Here is a 22,606-nt window from a genome sequence, read left to right on the forward strand (position 1 = left end):
TTCCTCCATCCCTCCCTTCCTTTCTTCCTTCCTTCCTTCCTTCCTCCCTCCCTTCCTTCCTTCCTTCCTTCCTTCCTTCCTTCCTTCCTTCCTTCCTTTCTATTTAAACAAAGCTGTAGACAGTAGGGCAGGACTCTTTTGAAGCCAAACACGTTTGTTTTTTGCAGCACTGGAGCCTTGAGCCTAAGGCCTTCTTCATGCTAGGCAAGCACTTTACTATTTGAGCTCCCTCCACACACAATCTTTTTTAAAATTATTATTATTTTGGTTTTTAAGATGAAATCCCATTAAAAATGCTTGAGCTGGTCTTGAACTCATGATACTCCTGCTTCTGCTTCTACCTAATAGCTAGGATTACAGGCATGTATTGCCACACCTAGCTTCAAACCTACATTTTTCTCCCTTAGCTTTTGTTCTAGTCTTTCCGTGGTTTTGGTGGTTTTATTTTTGTTGTTGTTATTGTTTTGACTGGTTGCGGAGCTTGAACTCGGTCTGGGCACTGTCCCTGAGCTTTTTCACTCAAGGTTAGCATTTGACAACTTTGAGTCACAGCTGTACTTCTGATTTTCTGGTCGTTAATTAGAGATAAAGAGTCTCATGGAATTTTTCCTGCCTGGGCTGGCTGAGATCCCCAGATCTCAGCTTCCTGAGTAGCTAGTATTACAGGCATGAGCTACGAGTACTCAGCTTCTTTGAGTATTGTTAGACCTCTTAAGCAAATATGCTGCATGGACTTTTCTGTCTTCAAAGAAAACATTTGATTAATAAAATGAAATGATATATAAAGTAGTTAACAATGCATTTAAAAACTGGAGATTAAGGGGAAATTAAAGAAAAACAATTAGTTAAAATGAGCCACAACACATGCTGTGTCCTCCTGCACAGACTGTACAGTACAAGTGTCATGGCTAAATTGGCCTGTTGCCTTTGAGTATGCTCTTTATTTGGTCTGAAATACTTAGAGGCCATTACAGTGAGAACCCTAACTCCGTGTGTGTGTGGGGGGGCATTGTGGACAAAGCATAGAGTGTGCAGGAGGCTCCTTTGAACAGGTGTGTGCCACACATGTGATTTCTACACTTGCTGGCTTTGCCATTGGGTGTCTGAGGCATCAGACCACAGATTCCAAGTTGCTGTTTCTATTTCTGGTCTGAACTTTGGAGCAAAGCAGGATGCAGAATCTCAGGAGAGGTTAGAGACAGGAATAAGTGTTGGAATCCTACAGTCAATGTAAGAGGAGGTATTTTTTTCTTTGAAGAACCCTGAGTTTATAATTCCATCCTTAGATTTCTCTGTTATGATATCACATAAGTTATATACATATATAATTTATATAAAAATTCCATATTATTTAAATATAATAAAATATATTTTATATATTATATATTTATAATACACAAGATATAGATGACATATTTATATTAATGTTATATTTAAGTATTTCATGTTATTTATATGTTTAATATTTATATATTACAGTCAGTATTTATAATATGTATATATATAATTCTGTTGAATTTGAGTAAACAGGGATGCTTTAACCTATTATTTCATTTAGCAGATTATATTGATTCTTTTTTCAGTGTGTATTTAAATAAGCAATTACTAATATCCTAAGCAGAGAAAAATCTTTGGGGCAATATGCAGAAAGTGAAAGTGTGGAGCTGAGTTCTACTGTAACTGCTAAGTGTGGGACAAGCCATCATAGCATGGAATCGTAGAAGTCCTAGGTCAGGCCCATGTGGACAATACCTGAGGCTGAAATTTGGTTGAGGGTAGTGTGAGGTATAAAGATGTGGAGGATGGGTAGGGACATCATTTAAGGTATATACTAGCCCCTATTCTGTCTCATGGAATTTATGTCAAGGAATTCCCTTTGGCTGAAGCTGCTGAGATGTTATGTGGTAGCTTGCAGGACAGCTAGGTTCCTTGGCCACTGCTACATCCTTTGCAAGCTTTTCCTGCTCTGCAGGTGTTGCATTCATCATAGTCTTCCCTACAACCTGGACCAAACAGAAGTATCCTGTTACCAAATACTAGGATGCAGCAAGATGCCCCATGCTGTCCCTTTCACAGCCTCTATTTCTGTCAAAACTATTTTCTCTTTCTGTTTCCTATGTTTATCTTCCTTCCCACTAATCATATCCTAATCATCTTCCAAGAAACTCTTCCTAACCACATTAGCCTTTACTCTTTCTCCTTGAAGTCTGTAGGACCTTCCCAGTCTATTAGACATATCCAGGACCCTGCTTCATCTGCCTCTGCATTCCCTGATCTGTCTGGTCTGCCTGCCAGGCCTCTGCTAGCACATGGTAGAGCATGTGATGCTTGGGAAAGTGCTTCAGAACAAGTCTGCTTGAAACTGGTTTTTACCCTAGGCCCAATTCCAGGGTCCAGCAAATCACCCCTATATTGCCAAATAAAGAGACATAAAAAGCAGAGAAAAATTTGTCAAATGGCAGCACTTAATAACATCTTCAGTCAGTCTACAACCAATAGACATTGGTTATAGTCTAAATAGAATTGGGGACAGGGGGTGAGAAAGGTTTATATAGTTAAAACATTCCCAAAATCACAGATGTGGTCTCACTGACCACTAGCTCACTCTTTGTCCTTGGACCAAATCAGGAAAAGTTATTAGTTTTCCATTGGAACAGAATAGAGCCAAGTTACTAGTAGGTGGTCTTCTGAGTTTTTTGCCTTTTTTTTTTAAAGATGATAAGATAGCATTGTTTGTTTGAGGACCAATTCGTCCTTTGTCACAAAAGTTATTTCGCAGTGAATTGGTGAATCTTATTCTTTGAGGAGCCCAAGGTGATGGTAAAGTGATTGCAGTAGGGAATATCTCAGATAAAAGGGCACATGAGGAGGGTGGGACTGAGTGTTCAGCTTTTAGCTAATTCACAAGGCCCAGCAAAAGCATCTTTTAGATTACCTCTTAAATGCTCCTGAGTAGGGAACAATTGAGAAGTAGGAGACCAAGATGTTTGTCTCCTAACTGCATACTAAGTAATGTGCATTTTTTGAGGATGTGAGTGTTCTCTTACATAGCACAGTACAGTTGTCAAAACTCAGGAAATTTAGCTAGGTATAGGGGTCACTTCTGTAATTACAGCTATTTGGGAGGCAGCAATCGGGAGGATCAAGGTTGAGGCCAGCTTTGGCAAAAGTTCGTGAAACCTATGTCAACCACTAGCTGGACATGGTGGCTCAGGTCTGTGATCCCACCTACCCAGGAAGTATAAATAGAAAAATTGCCATCCAGGCTGGCATAGACAAACATTAAAGACCATATCTCAAAAATAACTGAAAGCACAAAGGACTCAGCATGGCTCATGTGGTAGAGGGCCTGCCTAGCAAAACATGAGGCTCTGAATTCAAACCCCAGTACTCCCCCCGCCCAAACAAAAGCAAAATCAAACTCAGAAAATTTAACATTAATGTGTTAATGTATATCCATATTCAGATTTCATCAGCCAACTAAAGACTGGCACAGCTAATTTTTCCTGGTCCAGGGTCATACTTCACATCTAGTTGCCACATCTGTTTAGTCTTTCTTAGTCTTGAATAGTTCTTCAGCCTGTCTTTGTCCTTTCTTTTTTGTGTGTGTGTGGGGGGGGGGTCCGGTCTTGGGGCCTAAACTCTGGGCCTGGGTGCTATCCCTCAGCACTTCAGCTCAAGGCTAGCGCTCTACCACTTGAGCCACAATGCCACTTCTGGCTTTTTTCTTTTTGCTTATGTGGTGCTGAGGTTTCAAACCCAGGGCCTCATGCATGTCAGAGACTTGAAAGAATTCCTAGATTGGGCTGTTGAGATTGTTTGATATCTGTCTTGTGATTATGTCCAGCTTACATGTTTTTGGTAGAGATGTTGATGCAGCCTAGTGTATCCCAACCTTAAATCCCTCAGTGAAAGTATGTTTTTTTTTTCTTTTGTAACTAAAAAGTAACTTACAGAGAGGAGATGCTTTCTTTTTCTTTCAATGCTGAAAATTGAACGTTGATCCTCACCCATACTAAGCAAGCATCCATGCTACTAAGCTACAGCTTCAGAGTGTTCTTTTGAAACTGCAAACAAAATATATTCTTAGTGCTGTTTGTAAACCCTCCCTGGTTGGAAAGTTATGGCATAAGCAGAGAGAAGGTACTGTAGCCAGTTGGATCTAGGAACTCTTTTGATGACTGAGATTTATTTGTAAAGGGCTTATTATATGCCTAGTTTTTGCATATGGTAACTCCTTTACTCTTCATATTAGTCCTCTAAGATAAATACTTTTATTGTATTTTAAACTTTAAGAAACTGTGGCACTAAGCAGTTCAGTGACTTGTCCAAGGTTATGATAACCCCTTAAATGGCAAAACAAGATTCATACCCAGTGGATCTTATTGCTTTCCTGGGCTTTCCTCTACTATTTGTTGTATGTAGTATACCCTTGCACTACATAATACAGGATACTACTTCCTAACTCTTGCAGGCCTCCTGTTTCCCTCTACAAGTAGTCATCTTAAACACTGTTTGCTCATTGACCCTGACCTGCTTGGATTTTTCATTGAGAATACCAGTGCTGTCTTTTCTGGATATGGTAGATGGACTGGGAAAAGCCAAAGACTTGTCATTTTGAAATTGGAATCCAGTGGGGATTCCAATGAAGCCAGAGTAATGCTCCTGTATAGCTAAATTTGACACTTGCACTTGTACACAAGTGGATGAAGAAGCTTTTGCCCATGAAGGAATAAATGGTATGGAACTTGCCCTTTTTTAGAATAACCAGGACAGAGACTAGAATATATGAAATATTTGAGGACAACCATTGTAGAAAAATATATGAAATATTTGTAAACATTGGACAAGCTGCTCATACAAGTAATTCCTGAGGGAAAGGAAATATGAAGGTGAGCCTGTGGTCTTCCCCTAACATTCTGCCTAGAGGCAACTTCTACTCTCATGGTAGTGAGGAGGAGCCTAAGCAGAGCCTGTGTCTTGAATCTTGATGCATTAAGAGGGCAAAACGGAGGACAAAGCAACTGGGATTTTACACAGAGGAAAAGCTTTAGACATTACTCTGGGGTTCCTTGAGATTTTTGGTGAATACTCATCTGTGTGGCTGGGATGAAACTAGTGAAGCAAAGGCGAGAACTGCTGGTAGCCATAAGTAGAGCCATTTCTAGGACCAGGAGACATCAGAATTCTTTGTAATGATAATGGCCAGGCCAAAGATAGTGACAGATGGGCCAAAGAAACTAATTTCCCTTCCCCAATTAGTCAGTTCTAGCAAGCAGTCAGTTTCCATAGCAGCAGATACCTGTCCTCAAATTCAGTCCCATTATGTTTGACATTATCTTCTTGGAGTTAGTGTCAGTTGTGACTCAGACTGCATGTCCCATTGCTTTTAAGTTCCTGGTGGTTATATTTGAGGTTCTGACCCACTGGCTAGACATCAAGGTTCCCTCAGCCATCAACCTTGGTTCAATTAACTTGCCCAAGTAGCTCACAGAATTCAGGAAAGCGTATCCTTAGATCTGGTGGTTTATTGCAAAGGGTACCAATGAGAGATGCTTAGGATAGAATGCTTATGATCTTTGCAGATGTACTGCCTCCAGGAACCTCCAGGTATTCAGTTACTTGGAAACTCCAAATCTACTTTTGGGGCTTTATGGAGATTTTGCATAGGCATGGTTGAAACATGAATGACCATGTTGAAATGTGATTGAGAAAAAATACGATGACCTAATACACAAGTAGGGAAAAGTCAACAAGGCCTTTCCAGATTCTTCAGTAGGATTCCTTCTAAAATGAGAGTCTTAAAATCTACAGGCAGACAATGTAGGTCAAAGAATTTATTTATGACCAAGTAGAGACAGAAAGGTAGGAGAAAGTTAGATTTTTTTTGTCCCATCTGGGGAGAAAGAAATTCCAGTTGGCCAATCTTGAAGAAGAAAGTAATGAGCCAAGAACTATGAACCAGATGCGTGTGTGTGTGTGTGTGTGTGTGTGTGTGCCACAGTATACTATAAAAATAAGACTAGGAATAGATCACAGATCATGTTGAAATGGGAATGAAAAAGAAAACAATCTTTCTGACCGTGGGCAAAGATTTCTTAGGACATAATAGCCTGAGCTATTAAAAAATCATAAACTAGATTTCATAAGAATTCATATTTCTCAAAATACACTATTAAGGGGGCTGGGAAGGTGGCTCAGTGGTAGAGTGCTTGCCTTGCATGCATGAGGCTCTGGGTTCGATTCCTCAGCACCACATAAGCAGAAAAAAAAAAGCTGGAACTGGCACTGTGGCTCAAGTGGTAGAGCGCTAGCCTTGAGCTGAAGGGCCAAGGGACAGCATCTAGGCCCAGAGTTCAGGCCCCACTACTGACCAAAAAAAAATAAAATAAACTATTAAGAAATAACATATAGGAAAAGGAAGAGGGGGAAATGAAGAATTATTATCAGAGGGCACAAAGTTTCAAGCAAGAGGATTCGCTTTGAGACCCCTTGCATTTCAAGTGACTATAGTCAGGAATAATTTATCATATATAGAGTGAATATCCAAAATCCAACATGACACTGAAAAAGTTTCAGATTTTGGATTAGGGATGCTCAACCAGTGAAGTCTATGCAACTATTCCAAAATCTGAAAAATAAAAATCTGAAATACTTCTGATCCCAAGCATTTCAATAAGGGATACATAACCTGTACTTCAGAATAGCAGCGGTAGTAAATTTCAGATGTCTCACTACAAAAAATGGTGAAGTTACAGATATGCTAATTAGCTTAATTTAGTCATTTCACATTGTGTATGTATATAAAGCATTATGCTGTACCCTATAAATACAGTTATGACTTGTCAATTAAAAATAATGATTTTTTAAAGAAAAAAGCATGCTACAAACTAGGTGAAAATATTTACAACATGAATCTATGTGACCACCTGCTTTAAGCAATGACAAGACATTTTACAAAACAAAAATGCAGTTTAAAAATAGACAGAGGAAAGCCAGGCACCGGTGGCTCACGCCTGTAATCCTGGCTACTCAGGAGGCTGAGATCTGAGGATCGCGGTTCAAAGCCAGCCCTGGCAGGAAAGTCCATGAGACTCTTATCTCCAATAAACCACTAGAAAACCGGAAGTAGTGCTGTGGCTCAAGCGGTAGAGCACTCGCCTTGAGCTGAAGAGCACAGGGGCAGTGCCCAAGCCCAAAGTTCAAGACCTACGAACAACAACAACAAAAATAGGCATAGGATATGGATAGACATTTCTCCAGAGAAGATACACAAATTGTAAATAAGCACATGTAAAGATGTTCAGTCTTCATTAGTCATCAGGGAAATGGTATTTAAAATAATGAAGATACCAGTATACACCCACAATAATGGCTAAATTTTTAAAAGACTGATGAACAATACCAAGTTTAGAAGAAAATACAAACTTTGGAGCTCTCATACATTGCTCTTGGAAATACAAAATGACACAACCACCTTGGAAAACTTTGACAGTTTCTTAGAAAACTTCTGGTTCCATACAGCCCAGCAGTTTCACCTTTATGTTACCCAGGAGAAAAGAACACATATGACCACTGAGAAATTCATGTATGAATATTCATAGCAGCTTCATTCATAATTGAGTCAAATTATAAATAGTCCAAATGTTCATCAATACATGATTCAATATGCAAATTACAGTGTTTATATCATATAATAAATGTCAGGGATAATTACTGCTACATGCAACAACATGATTGAATCCCATGACTAAATGTGCTGAGCAAATGACTCCATTTATATAAAACTCTAGAACAAGGAATTCTAATGCATAATAAAACAAATTCGTGGTTATCTTGGAGTAGTAGATGGACTGACTGCAAAGGGACTTGAAAGAACTCTCTGAGGTGATGGAAATTCCTGTAGCTTTATTATAGATAAAGTCACTACAACTCATTCAACTTAATTTATTAATGTAGATATATTTTTGGATATGTAAATTATACTTCAAGATTTAAAAGAAAAGCAGAATCAAATCCTCAAGCAGATAAAGCTGCTCTACAAACTTCTTGCTCAAATTTCAATACTCATTAAAGGAAGATGACAAAATCTAAACAATAGTGTCACTAACATAATACATAGCTCCAATTAAAATTTTTTGGACATAAGAATCAGGAAATTCTCGCTGGGCGCTGGTGGCTCACACCTGTAATCTTAGCTACTCAGGAGGCTGAGATCTGAGGATCATGATTCAAAGCCAGCCTAGGCAGGAACATCCATGAGACTCTTACCGCCAATGAACCACTAGAAAACTGGAGGTGGCACTGTGGCTCAAGCGGTAGAGCACTCGCCTTGAGCTGAAGAGCACAGGGACAGCACGCAGGCCCAGAGTTCAAGCCCCACAACCGACAAAAAAAAAAAAAAATGGGTGGGGGGATGGAGGGAGGATGGGAAGGGGAAACAAAGGAGGAGGCTACAATGTACTCATTATCTTGCCCATGTAATTGTAACCCCTCTGAATTACACAATTAAAAAAAAAGGAATCAGGAAATTCTAACCTATAGTCAGAAGAGTCAGTCACAATAAGTAAACTAAAAAAATTATAGAGATTAGAGAATGACCTAAGATTATTTATTCATGTATTCGTTTATATTTGTGCCAGTTCTAGGGCTTGAACTCAGGGCTTGGGCACTGTCCCTGAGCATTTTTGCTTTAGACTCTCTACCACTTGAACCACAGCTCTACTTCTCTCCTTTTTCTTTTTCTTTTGTCAGTCATGGGGATTGAACTCAGAGCCTGTGTGCTCTCCCTGAGCTTTTTCACTCAAGGCTAGTACTCTACTTTGAGCCACAGCACCACTTCTACTTCTCACCTTTTTGGTAATTAATTGGAGATAAGAGTCCCATGGACTTTCCTGCCAGGCTGGCTTTGAACCACAATCTTCAGATTTTAGCCTCCTGAGTAGTTACGATTACAAACATGTGCCACTGGTGTCCAATTTATCTAAGAGACTTTTAAAAATAAGTATACTGATGTTTTAAAGAAAATCTAGATCATAATGAGTAGCATTAGAGGAAGATATTAAAGTGAACCAAATGGAACTTTTAGAAAGAGACATGGAATTTTTGAGAAATTCACTGGGTAGATTTCAAAGAAAATTAAACTCTGTTGAAGAATAGATTATTGAACTTTGCAATTTAACAACAGAACTTTACAGATTGAAGCACAGAAAGATGAAAAACTGAAAGAATAATGACTCATGGAAAAATCTCAGAAGACTGGTATATAATTAGATTTCCAGAAAAGAGAAGAGAGAGTAAAAAAGTATTTGAAAAAGTAATGACTGCACATTTTCCAAAGTTGTCGAAACCTATAAACAGAAATCCAAGAAGCTTAATGAACTCCAGGTTGGATATGTACAAAGAAAATCACACTGAGCCATAGTGAAATGAAAGTATTGAAAAATAATGACAAAACTAGGTGCTGTTGGCTCACACCTATAATCCTAGCTACTCAGGATGCTGAAATCTGAGGATCACAGTTCAGAGGTAGTCAGGGCAGGAAAGTCCATGAGACTTGTATCTCCAATTATCAACCAGGAAACCAGAAGCAGAGCTGTGGCTCCAAGTGGTAGAGCACTAGCCTTGACCAAAAAGAGCTTAGGGACAGTGGCCAAGTCCTGAGCTCAAGCCCCCTAACCAACAAAAAACAAACAAAAAAAAACTCACAATGACAGGAAGAAAACTATAAAAGCAACCAGAAGAAAAAAGACATTATATGCAGATAAATGAGTTAATGTAGAATTTTTATGAAATTACTCAAATCAGAATGTAATGAAACAACATCATTAAACTGCAGAAAGGAAAACCTGTCAAAGTTTATTTCTGTATCCAGTGAGAAATGAAGGCAGATTTTTTTTTTTTAATGAATAGAATCACTTGAATCCTTCCTTATACAAAGTAATTCTAGTTTTTTTATTTTTTGTGCCAGTCCTGGGGCCTGAACTTGGGACCTGGGTGCTGTCCCTGAGAGCTCTTTTTGCTCAAGGCTAGTGCTCTGCCACATGAGCTACAGCTGAACTTCTCCCTTTTTTGGTAGTTAATTGGAGATTAGAGTCTTACAGACTTGCTTGTCAAGGCTGGCTTTGAACCTTGATTTTCAGAGCCTCCTGAGTAGCTAGGATTACCAGCACCTGGTGTGATTCTAGTTCTTATAGTGACCACTTCAGCCTAGTTCCTAAGCCTGATTATACATTTGGTATCTTTAGATAGTCATAGCAGTTAAGTGTGATAGAAAATTACCTGCATGGGAAAAGATTGAGTTGCTTTCTTAACATTGAAAACTACTGCTATCACAATAGCAGTTTTCAACTCCTAGAGAAGCCATGTGGGAAATCTCCAGTCCCTTTCTCCATGTGCTGTGTCAGGTCCAAAGCCCATCTAGATATCCCTATATGGCATCATTTGGGTCAAGCGGCCCCCCGTTAACATATTAACATATGTTTCAAGGGTGGGAGGTGGGGGGTTGTTAGTATTGTTTTCTTTGAAGTATTGAAGGTCAAACCCAGGGCCTTGTGGAACTAGGCAAGTACTATTACCATACCCTCTAGCCTTGTAAGCTGCTTCTTCAATTCACTGATATGATGCTCTCTGGTTTGGGTGAATAAGAGAAAGAATTGAACTTAAATCATAGGTTTAGTTTTGGAAGAAGAGGGCAAAGGAAGTCTCCTTTAAGGATGGAAAAAAATATTGTAAATGTGTAGTCCTATCTTCTTTTTTTCTGCCTTTGAAGTCTGTTAGCCAAATAGATCAGCTCACTCTTAAATTGAAAGCAGTTCAGAACATGAACTTTTGCTTCAAGTTCACCCTGGAAAGGTATACATATGCCATGATCAGTAAAAACTTCTTGAGAACTTAGAGTGGCAAATGTGGCAGCAAGCCTCCGTGCTGGTCCCCAGTCTCCTCTCACATTGTATCAAGGTTAGCCTGTGTGATCAATCAAATGTCAGAAGCAGTGCTTGGCATTTGAGATTAACTTATTAATAGGACTTCCAACTTGGGGTATGCCCTCTTGCTTGTTCCCAATAAGCTCATTTGTTTGAGGAAAGCCAGCTGCCATGATTGAGGACACTCAAGCAGTATAATGGAGAGCCCCATGTGGGAGAAGCTAAGGACTCCAGGCCATAGCCTTCTCTGGAGTGGATGGATCCTCAGGCAGGGCTTCAGAGGATGCAGCCCTGGCTGATAATTAACCTGAAGACTTACAAGAAATCATGTCAGACTATGCAGCTAAGACAGTAAATTTTGGAGTCATACATAACTATATAGTAAAGCTGAAGTTAGAAATTTAATCACTGTTCTCCAAGAGACTGCAGTCTGTTTAGGATAACAGATTACTTGAACAAACAACTATCCTAGGCTTGTGCACTGAATGGGCAAAGGTTGATCTCTCCCTTTTTTTTAATCTACTTACAAATGGAAATGTAAGAACTTAGTAGTTGGATGTCATCTTGTGAGCAGGCCTATTAGAATCCCACTAATAGGCATGGAGACTGAGGAATCCTAAAAGATTTAAGTGTATGTGTAATAAATTATGGGGGTTAGGGATTAAACAAAGTACTTTCCACTTATTATAAGGAACATGCTCTACCACTTGAACCACACACACAGTCTTTCCCTTTTTAGTTTGTTTTTCTAGATAGGATCTGGAGTTAATTTTGCCAAGTTGGTGTCAGACTACAGTTCTCCTACCTTTATATCCCAAAAATTGGGACTATAGGCATGAACCATCATACTCACCATGAACACTTTATTCTAACTTGTGCCTGTTAGCATGGGAGGGGGCCCTGGCCTGTCTGGTGGTTCTGAGGAGCTTATTCATGCATGGATAACAGTGTAATGATGATCTTAAACTTACCCTAGTAGAGACTCAGTGTGGTACCGTGGTTCAAAGTGCTCTAGCACTGCATTTTGAACCTTGAGCAAAAAGACTCAGGCCCTGAGTTCAAGCCCCACATCTGACAACAAATATATAAACAAATACATAAGTAAACACATAAATAAAATAAACTTTCTGGTCTATAATCCCTTTCATTAAAGAAAGCCTTTTATAGCTAGGTGCATAGCAACTCAAGAAGGTGATTCAAGCTGCGTTATAGTCATAAATTGACATGTTGAATTGAAACACTTTTGTACAACTACTTAATAAATTTTTTAAAAAAAGGAAGAGGCTGAGATTGAAAATCACAGTTTGAAGCCAGCCTGGACAAACAAACTTTAGAGACTCTTACTTCTATCCAGCAAAAACAACTAGAAATAGAAGTGTGGCTCAAGTGGTAGAACTACAGCAGTGAGCAAAAAAGCCAGGTAAGAGTATGAGATCATGAGTTCAAGCCCCAATACCAGCACATACACCCTCCCCCCAAAAAAAGACATTTTGGGGTTGGTTTTTTATCACTGTGACAAATACCTTGAGAGAAACAATTTAAAGGAGGAAGGATTTATTTTACTCCATTTCAGAGGTTTCAGTCCATGGTCAGGTGGCTCCACTGTTTGTGGAACAGGAAACAGAACATTGTGGAGCAGAATAAGTTTGTGGCACAGAGCTACTTACCTCAGGACAGATAATAAGCATGAGATGGGGAGGGGCCGTGGTAAGAAACAGCTCTCTAAGGAAACACCTTCAATGACCTGCTTCCTTCAGCAACTTCCAAAATAGTGCCTGGAGAACAACCCTTCAACACAATGAGCCATAACATTCTAACTTAGATCATTAAAAGGTCCATGTCCGAGAATCCCCAAAGTTGTAATGTTCTAGTATTGCTCAAAAGTTTAAGTCCAAAGTCTCCTCTAAGACTCAGGACAGACTCTTAGCTGTAAGTTCCTGCAAAATAAAAAAGCAAGTTATGGTATTTTGTTTTTTGTTTTTGTCGGTCGTGGGGCTTGAACTCTGGACCTGAGGGCTGTCTCTGCGCTCTTCAGCTAAAGGCTAGCGCTCTACCACTTGAGCTACAGTGCCAGTTCCGGTTTTCTAGTGGTTTATTAGAGATAAGAGTTTCAGGGAGTTTCCTGCCTGGGCTGGCTTTGAACCGCGATCCTCAGATCTCAGCCTCCTGAGTAGCTAGGATTTCAGGTGAGAGCCACCGGCGCCCAGTGCAAGTTATGTATTCTAAGATATAGTATCACAGAGTATTTCCACTCCCAAAAGGAGGAATGGGCTATAGAAAGGGAGGAATAGGGTATAGAAAGGAGGAGTGAGACTAGAGCAAAACTGAATCCCAGCAGGATAAACACTAAATCCTGTAGGCCCATGTCCACTGATACATAGGATATCAAGCTCCAAAGAGCTTGGCATCCTCACCCCATGGCCTTGCTGACCACAGGCCCACATGCCTCTTTCTTGGGCTGGCTCTGCTTGCTATCTATGGTCTTTTTGGGGTCCCTATTGCATCTTCAGCTTCACTCCCAATTTCACATATCACCCTCTCAAGACTGCATTCAAGGACTCCAACTCAACTTTGTCATAGATTGCCTGACTTCCCAAGCTTCCTTTGAAGTCTGAGTAGAAGTCTCTATTTGCATTTCTGCAAAACCAGTACTATGTGGATAACAGCCTGTGATAGCTGGGCTCCTAAGGACCACCGCTGTGCTGGCCTTTGAGTGATGGGTGACTGAAGATTCATTGTGAAATGAATTTTGGAGAAACAACTTTCTAGATAGCCCTCTATGGAATTAACTGACCTCCACATTCCATTCTTAAGTTGATACTTTTATATCCTGTAACCTGAGATGAGTGGAATCTGACCAATTCTTGAGATACTTTCAAGGCTTCTTTCCTGTTAACACAGTGGAAAATACTAGCATCTTAATGGCACTAGTTATTCAGAAACCATGCCTTCCAGCTGGGCATAGTGGCACACATCTCTAATCCTAGCATTCCACAGGAAGAAGGATCAAATGTTTGAGGCCCCCTTGTGCTACTTACTGAAATTCTGTCTCAAGCAAGTAAACAGTACCAAAAGAGTTGGGCATGATAGCTCATGCCTGTGATCCTAGCTACTCAGGAGACTAAAATGTCAGGATTGTGGTTTGAGGCCAGCCTGAGGAAAATGTTTATGAGATCCTGTGTCCAATAGGAAAGGCTGTATGAGGTAAAATATGAAGCTATATATAATATGAAATATAAACAAGAGGATCATTGTCCCGGCTGACCCAGGCAACAGCAAGACCATAAAACAAAAACAATGAGCAAAAAATGACTAGAGGCATGTCTCAAGTGGTAGAGTACCTACCCTGAGTTCAATCCTAAGTACAGCCAAAACAACCAAATATGCTCATGTAGCCTCAATTTTAAGTGTTTTTGTTATGATAGTATTGCGGTAATATCTTGGTGTATCTCCAGCGCTTTTAGAATACATCCCTTGAAGTACATTGCAGGCTAAAGAGCACTTAAAATTTTGATAGACCTTACCAGATTGATCTTCGAATAGCTGCACTAGTTTACTCTTCTGGAGTATGTTTTCTCTGTAACTTTTTATTTGAAAAATGTTAAACCTATTGGAAGTCTTATGTAATGGTTATAATGAATCCCTAATATCCTTCACTTAGTCTGTCGGTTATTATGTTTCCATATGAATTCGTTTGCTTGGGCTGCCACAACAGAATATCAGACTGGGTGTCCATTTTCTCTGTAGGCTGGAAGTCCTAGATGAGATATTAGTTGGCAGATTTAATTTCTTATGAGGCCTTTCCTTGTGTAATCCTTGTATGGTCTTTTCTTTATATACTCATATATTTGTATCCTAATCACTTCTTAAAAGCATACCAATCATATTGGGTGAACGTCTCATTTAACCTTGATTGCCTCATATATAAATAGTCACACTTTGGGGCAGCAGCAGTTAGGGTATTAGTATATGAATAGAGGATGAAGCCAGTAGTGTAGTCGTAGTAGTATAGTATAATTGTAAATGTGGATTTATTGTTACTTCCATTTATTTGTAGTTATAATTTATCATTTGTGATGTATATTTAAAACATAATTATATATAATGTGTCAGTTCTCCTTTAAACTATTTGATAGGAAATTGCTGCCACTCATACTTCAGGTATATCTTTTAGGAAAGAGAATATCCTCTTTGGGTTGATGTTTCGCAGTCTCCTTGAGGCCAAAGAGCTAAATGAGCATGATGTAGCTCTGGTTCTGGCTGGAGGGACCATTTTGTCTCAAGCCCCCAGTCCCTCATTTAAAAGTGAGTATACTTGTGGGAAGGAGCCTCCTGCTTTTGAGTGCCATTCTGGCCAACAGAACCTCAGGGCCTCACTTCCGATTCTTGGGCATTGTTGAGGTTTTGGATCTGGGATGTGTCAAGAAAAGACAGACCTCCTTGAAATTCCATCAGCTTTCTTGGTCTGTATATCATCATGTCTCTCCAAACATCAGACTTGTTTTTTCAATTCCTTGTATAGACAGGCCTTTCTCTGCCAGATGTGGACTGCCTATATGTATTGAGAGTTGAGTTTATTTAGGCACCATTTTCTCCTTCCCTGTCACCTTGCTCCTCTTGAAACCTCATTGGCAGCTTGGGACTCCACCACAAGTTGCTTCTGACCTGCTACCAGTTGTTAAGAAGCATACTCTAAGCCTTGCATCAGTGTCTGTTTCAATACTTTTGCGTAGGTAAACAGCACTTTCAGTGTTTGTTTCAGTAAACAGAATTGAAGAATGACAGCAGACATTCCAGGATGCAGGTACAAATTTGTTGAAGTCTTTGCCAACCGAAGTCAAACAAGTCATTGCTGAATGAGTGTCCTATGCCTGCTGACTCTTGCACATTAGAGTCTTGCTTCCTATGAGCACAGCCAGCATCCTCCTGTGGTGCCCTCCGCTCCAGAAATCTGTCATTTGCAATTATCAGAGCTGCTTTTCTAAATCAATTCCATCAAGTCTTTGAATCTCCTTAGAATCTTCCCTGCCTGTTATTTTACTACAGAATTCACTCTAGACTCCTTGGTTAAGTACTCAAGACACTTTTTCAAGTGGCCCTATTCCCTTTGTCACCCTCTTAGCTGTTCTTTCTCCAGCAGGTTTTCTTGTTACTCTGCTGTATTGAGCCAAATTAGATTATGACAAACATACTCTTCCATGCTCTGTACCTGTACCTATAAGTTCCTACCTTTGGCTCTGCCAGAATACATCTTCTATCTCCTCACTAGTTAGCTTGGTAAATTCTTACCCAGACTTCAAGACGTGGCTTGATTATTTCCATCAGAGAAGCCTGTCCTAACTGCTTGCCCTTCCTGCAGGCAGGCAGGTCTGGTCATTCTTCAACCTTAGACTTGCCTCTTCTCTAGTACTTCTCTATGTCTGATCTCTAGTTGCTAGGCAGCTGACTTCACTTTTATATCCCCAGTATCTGGCTTGGAGTGGGCATGTTGTAAAACTGCTGGTTGGATAAGTAGGAGTATATCCCATAAGTTAGAAGCAACTACATTCTACTTTGTTGCTTCTAGTAGTATCTCAGTAAGCCTTGTCACAAGAAGTTTGCATACCTGTGAGGAGTCATTCTACCTAAGTTTCCACTTCTGAATAACCCATGGTACTAGTCCTCAGCAACACAGGGCCTCTGTGAGCTGCACTGGGCTTACTGTATGTTGTTATTTGTTAAAAGAATGTGCCAGTGAGTAGCAAAGGCCTTGGCCTATAAATCCTAGCTGCTCAGGAGGCTGAGACCTGGAGAAAGCCAGCCCAGAGAGAAAAGTCTGTGTATCTCCAATTAGCCAGCAAAAAAGACTGGAGGCATACTCAATTTGTCGAGCAACAGCCATGAGTAATCAAGCTGAATGAGATCACAAAACCCTGAGTTCAAGCCCCAGTACTAGCACTGAGACAGAAGGACGGGGAGAGAGAGGGAAGGGAGGGAGGGAGGGACAGAGGGAAGGAGGGAGAGGAAAAATAGTAATGTTAACAACCAATTAATAACTCAATAACTTGTATGTGCATTTTGCTTTGTCATGCTTTGGAAAACAACTAATGCCTTTCTGTCCTTACAGTTAAACGCTTCAGAGAACCAAAGCATGAAAGACGACCATGGAGGATATGGTATGTATTAAAATGTTAACACACTCCTAGAATGCTTTTAACTGTGTTGGGGTTTTTGTTTGTTTTAGGGGGAGGATACTTAGAGGGGTACTTAGAGGACAGAATATGAAAATTACATATAACAAAAAGTTACATTTGATTCTTTTGAGTTAATCATTAGGATCAATGTATATCAAAGCACTAAGTTTAGCTTTATTTGTTTAATTTTTTTTTGGTAGTAATTAGGACTGGAGCCCAGGGCTTCTGGTTGCTAGGGAGATGCTTTAACACTTGAACCATGCCTCCAGCCTTTTTGTTTTGGTTATTTTTGAGGTAGGATCTCACTTTTTACCTGAGCCAGCCTATACTTCAATCCCTTATTTATGTTTCCCCAGTAGCTGCGATGATGCATGTGTTACCATGCCCAGCATTTTCTGTTGAGATGGGCATCTCATGATGCTTGGAATTGGAATCCTTCTGATCTTGGCTAGGATGACTGTCATATACCAGTAGCCATAAGCTCATAGATTGAGAAAGGGTTTTGCAAACTTTTTGCCCAGGCTTGTTCAAACCTTGAATATTCTAATCTTAGTCTCCTGAATAGAAAGGATTACAGAGGTGAGCCATTAGCACTCAACTAATCACTCTGTTTCCAATTTTGGAAGATGGAAAATAGTACATCAGTCTCTGTTTCAGGCTTTGGTTTACCATTGTTAGATTATGCTTCAGTTCTTAGATTCAGTAGTTTAAATGTGTATGGAAAAAAGTAATCTGAAGTTTGGAAATTAATGAGACATATCATATAAATGCCTCTGTCTTCAGAACTACTTTAGGATAAAAGAAAAGTTTTTTTTTTTTTTTTGTCGGTTGTGGGGCTTGAACTCTGGGATTGGGCGCTGTCCTTGTGCTCTTCAGCTCTACAGGCAAATGCTCTACTGCTTGAGCCACAGCACCACTTCCGGTTTTCTAGCAGTTTATTGGAGATAAGAATCTCACGAACTTTCCTGCCCAGGCTGGCTTTGAACCATGATCCTCAAATCTCAGCCTCTTGAGTAGCTAGGATTACAGGCGTGAGCCACCAGTGCCCGGCAAGAAAACTATTTTTAAAACAAATATGTGGGACTTTTCTCCTTACACCAACTGATTTTCTGACAATCCAACTACCAGACTAAGTGTCCCATACTTTAATTCTAATACTATCTGGAGGATCCCACCTTGTATGCTAACTCCATTCCTAACTTATGAAATCAGGGGGTCCCCCACAACCCTCTCAGAGGAGGCGCTCAAAATTCAGGAAAACATTTACATACACTGGTTCATTATGAAGAATAAAGATTTTGCTTCTCATGGCTATAACAGAATGTTTGACATCCACAACTTAAAAAAAGGAGTTATTAGGGCTGGGAAGGTGGCTCAGTGGTAGAGTGCTTGCCTTGCATGCATGAGGCCCTGGGTTCGATTGCTCAGCACCACATAAACAAAAAGAAAAAAGCTGGAAGTGGCGCTGTGGCTCAAGTGGTAGAGTGCTAGCCTTGAGCTGAAGAGCTGAAGGGCCCCATGACCGGACCCAAAAAAAAAAAAAAGGTGTTATTAATTTTTACCATTTCAGAGACACCAGTCCATTATAGTACAGAGAACATGGCATAACAGAGCAGCTCACATCATGGTGGCCAGGAAACAGAGGAAGGGGAAAATGCAGGATATAACCACAACAGATATGCCTCCAATAGCCTACTTCTGTTCACCACCTTTAATAATGCCATCATATTATGAATCCATCACAGTATTAATTCATCAATAGGTCAGAGTCCTCACCTAATCTCTGGAAATTCCTCCACATATATCCAGACAGTACACCTTTCTAATCTAAGGTTTTTTCAATACAATCAGGTGAACAATATTATCTTCCACAAGATGAACACCTAGTGAAGAGGTATATATAGTAAACAAAACCTGATAGATGCTAAGCATAGGTGCTTCCATGCCTATTGATTTGGGATGTAAAATACTCTGCATGTATATTTCATCACCAGCTCTAGAGCACTCAGAATTTAAGGATTTTTGTTGTTGTTGTTGTTGTTTTTTGTCGGTCGTGGGGCTTGAACTCTGAGCCTGGGTGCTGTCCCTGAGCTCTTCAGCTCAAGGCGAGCATTCTACCACTTGAGCTACAGCGCCACTTCCGGTTTTCTGGTGGTTTATTGGAGATAGGAGTCTCACGGTCTCTCCTGCCCGGGCTGGCTTTGAACCGCGATCCTCAGATCTCAGCCTCCTGAGTAGCTAGGATTACAGGCGTGAGCCACCAGTGCCCGGCTGAATTTAAGGATTTTTATAGAAACTTTATCATGTAGTTAGGATTTTCTTTTAACTCAGACTCCAGCCCTTCTCCTTTCCCTGGAGGATGGGGGTGCTGAAAGTTTTTAAGCTTCTAATTATGGCTTGGTCTTTCTGGTTATTTTCCCTTTTCTGAAGCCCTCCTGGTACCATAGTCACCTCAGTAGAACAAAGTTATTCCCATCACCCAGAACATTTCAAAGGAGTAGGAGCCCCTTAACAGGAACTAGGATCAAAAAACAAAACAAAAAAATAAGTACAGTGGCTCACATCTGTAATCCTAGCTACTTGGGGAAGAGAGATAGGAAGAAAGATGTTTGAAGCCAGTTTGGGCAAAAAGTTAGATCCTATCTCAAAGAACAAGCTGGGCCTAATGGTCTGTACTTGTAATCCTGAGAAGTAGAAGTTAGGAAGTAGCTGTTTGAGTCCAGCCCTAGGCAGAAGTTTGAGAGGTTTAGGAGCCAATCTGAAAAAATAAAGCCTAAAAGAGTTAGGGACCAGTTCTCAAGTGTTAGAGTATCTGCCTAGCAAGCATGAAAGACAAAAGATGCCCCTAGCATTGTTGGCATATGAGAAATTTCAATGGGTTTGGGAGCTCTGGGTCAGAAATGAGGAAAGAATCCAAGTGTGGTCTCCTTACGGATACTTCGATACGTATTTGTCAGACATTTCACATAGAACGACCCTACAGTGGCAGTTTATTATTCATAATATGAACAAAACTGAGCTTCAGAAATAGATTCCATGGCTGGGATGTAGCTCAGTGGCAAAGCGCTTGCCTAGCAAGTGCAACATCCTGGGTTCCATCCCCAGGAGCATAAAAGAAAAGACAAAAAATACAGTTAAAAAAAAAGAAATAGATTCCAGGGACAAAAGTCTAAAATAGTAAGTCACTTGGAAGAACAGAACCCTTCAGGATAGCCTGGTGCCCATAAGAAGCCACCTTTGTAAACTGCCTTAAACTTCTTTTTTTTGGGGGGGGGGGGAGGTCCGGTTGTGGGGCCTGAACTCTGGGCCTGGGCGCTGTCCCTCAGTTCTTCAGCTCAAGGCTAGCACTCTACCACTTGAGCCATAGCACCACTTCCGGCTTTTTTCTTTTTGCTTATGTGGGGCTGAGGAATCAAACCCAGGGCCTCAGGCATGCAAGGCAAGCGCTCTACCACTGAGCTACCTTCCCAGCCCTTAAGCTCACTTCTGTGCTGACAGAATAGTCATTTCCTTTCAAGTAAGACCTTGATAAATCCTTGTGATAAAAATCCCTTTATTAAATGTTAAGCATCTATTTAATTTACTTGTTCTTATAGACATACTGTTGAATGTAGATAATTCTTACTCTTATTTTCCCCTTTACTGGTTCTCTTTTTTCTGGGTATTTAACTTTTGCCTTAGGACAGGGCAGGGACCTGTTAAAGATCAGATCTGGGGACCCCTTCCCCCTGTGTCTTATGCACATTTGTCCTTGAGTCACTCCCCTCTGACACTGAGTTTAGGGATTCTGGCCCAGTCACAAAGTTGGTTTGGATGGTTCTAGTTCTGTTCATTTTTCACAAATTATTACTCCTCTGTCCAGTTGATAACTTTAATGGTTCTTTTGTGCAGGTTTTTAGATACTTCCAAACAAGCCATAGGGATGCTCTTCATCCACTTTGCAAATGTGTACCTAGCAGACCTTACTGAAGAGGACCCTTGTTCACTGTAAGTGCCATATATTCACATGTGGTCAAGATCTGTCCTCAGCATGCTTTCTTCTTCTAGCCCTCCCCTTCTAGCTTGGGGAGAGTGCCCCCTTTCTCCTTTGTGTTCCTTTGCATGCTGCCATGAACTCATACTAAATGATCAGTTGGGTCTCAGGGCACTGGAACAGAGCTTTCCTGTCAACTCAGCCATTCAGGGGCAAAGCCATTATTGACAATTTACACTAAAGAATATAGGTCGTTCAGCCTTGTCAGTGAAGAGTGCCACATAGCACCCAGGGCAATCTGTCTGAAACCTTAATTGGCCCTGAAATTTTGTCCTCATTGCCAGCCCTTCTGTTAGAAGGTAGAGTGGCAAAGGAGGTGTATTTCCTTCATCCAGGCTCTCTTCTGCCTCCTTGTACCTGTGGAGCAGCCCTACCCTATAGATACCTTTATTATCCTCACATTATAGTTGGTACAGAGTAGTTATAGCTTAAGTTATAGTGTGATGGGCTCAGAGTCCACATGGTGCCCTGCTATCTGCCCATCTCCCATTGGTTGAATACATGGTATAGAGGTTGGTCTTCATTTCCCAAGACATCAGCCTAGCAGTTTCAACAAGTATTTAGCAAGTGAATGAATGAATGTAATGCCAGCAGGTACATCTGTTGTCCTTGTTGTTTTCAGACTGGGTTTCAGATGTGAGAACTCAGGTGTGAGTAGCACTTGGCATTAATTAGATGTGAGTATCTGAGAGCCATAGCCTTGGGGCAGAGGAGAAATTGCTGTGGAAGCCAGTGCTGTTTTATATCTGGTCTGAGAGTGACACCTTGCGACGTTAAAGAGGAAGGCAGGCAGGAAAAATCTGTCATCCTCCCTTTAGGCTGGTTTTCTGGCCTGCTGGGAACTAAGTATAACATGTGCTTTCTGATGTTGGAGAGCTGTGCTTATATGGCTATGGTAGCCTTTGTAAAGGTCTCAACTGCTTGGAATCTCCCTGCAGTCCGTCTCAATGTCCTGGAGCTTGTTTTTAAGGTCATGACCTTGTTTCCCATTTTATCTCCTCCAGATTGCTGGTGTTTGTGGCCAGCAGTGCTCATCCATACCTGGGTACAGGGCCTTCAAGGGAGGACAGATGGACAAGGGGCCTCTCCTTGGTGAAGGAAAGTGGAAATGGGCTTTATGAGAGAGCGGTCACTGTGGGCGTGACTTCTAGCCCTCCCTCCAATCGTTGGGCCTTTCCCAAATCAGTAAAGTTCTCTTTAAAGTAACAGCTTATGAGGAAGCTTTGTGAGAGCACATTTCCCTAAGTGCACAAGGCCCTGGATTCTGTACCTAGCACTACAAAAAAGAAGTATGAAAGTGTTGTTAGCACATGATTGCTGATGGAAATAAGCAAGGGCCACATGGCCTGCCCTTTTTGTGTAAGAGACTTCAGGGACTAGTTTGCTGACTATCTTGGGACAGCAGCACTGTTGTGGGGCCTCATGGGTTGGACCATTAGGGAGAGAGCAAATTCAGTGAGTGGATTTTTGTTGTT

General features: G+C 40.7%; 1 protein-coding gene across 1 annotated transcript in view; it reads left to right on the plus strand.

The window, feature by feature from the left end:
- Nucleotides 1-22,606, plus strand: part of LOC105996568 (transmembrane protein 110-like) — a 50,069-nt gene that overhangs the window by 13,770 nt on the left and 13,693 nt on the right. Inside the window, exons 3-5 of the mRNA XM_013030721.1 lie at nucleotides 15,100-15,230; nucleotides 17,032-17,080; nucleotides 20,990-21,085. Of these exons, the coding sequence (XP_012886175.1) occupies nucleotides 15,100-15,230; nucleotides 17,032-17,080; nucleotides 20,990-21,085 (276 nt within the window). The remainder of the gene's footprint in view (nucleotides 1-15,099; nucleotides 15,231-17,031; nucleotides 17,081-20,989; nucleotides 21,086-22,606) is intronic.

This window comes from Dipodomys ordii, unplaced genomic scaffold (genome assembly GCF_000151885.1).
Source record: "Dipodomys ordii isolate 6190 unplaced genomic scaffold, Dord_2.0 Scaffold132, whole genome shotgun sequence".
NCBI lineage: Eukaryota > Metazoa > Chordata > Mammalia > Rodentia > Heteromyidae > Dipodomys > Dipodomys ordii.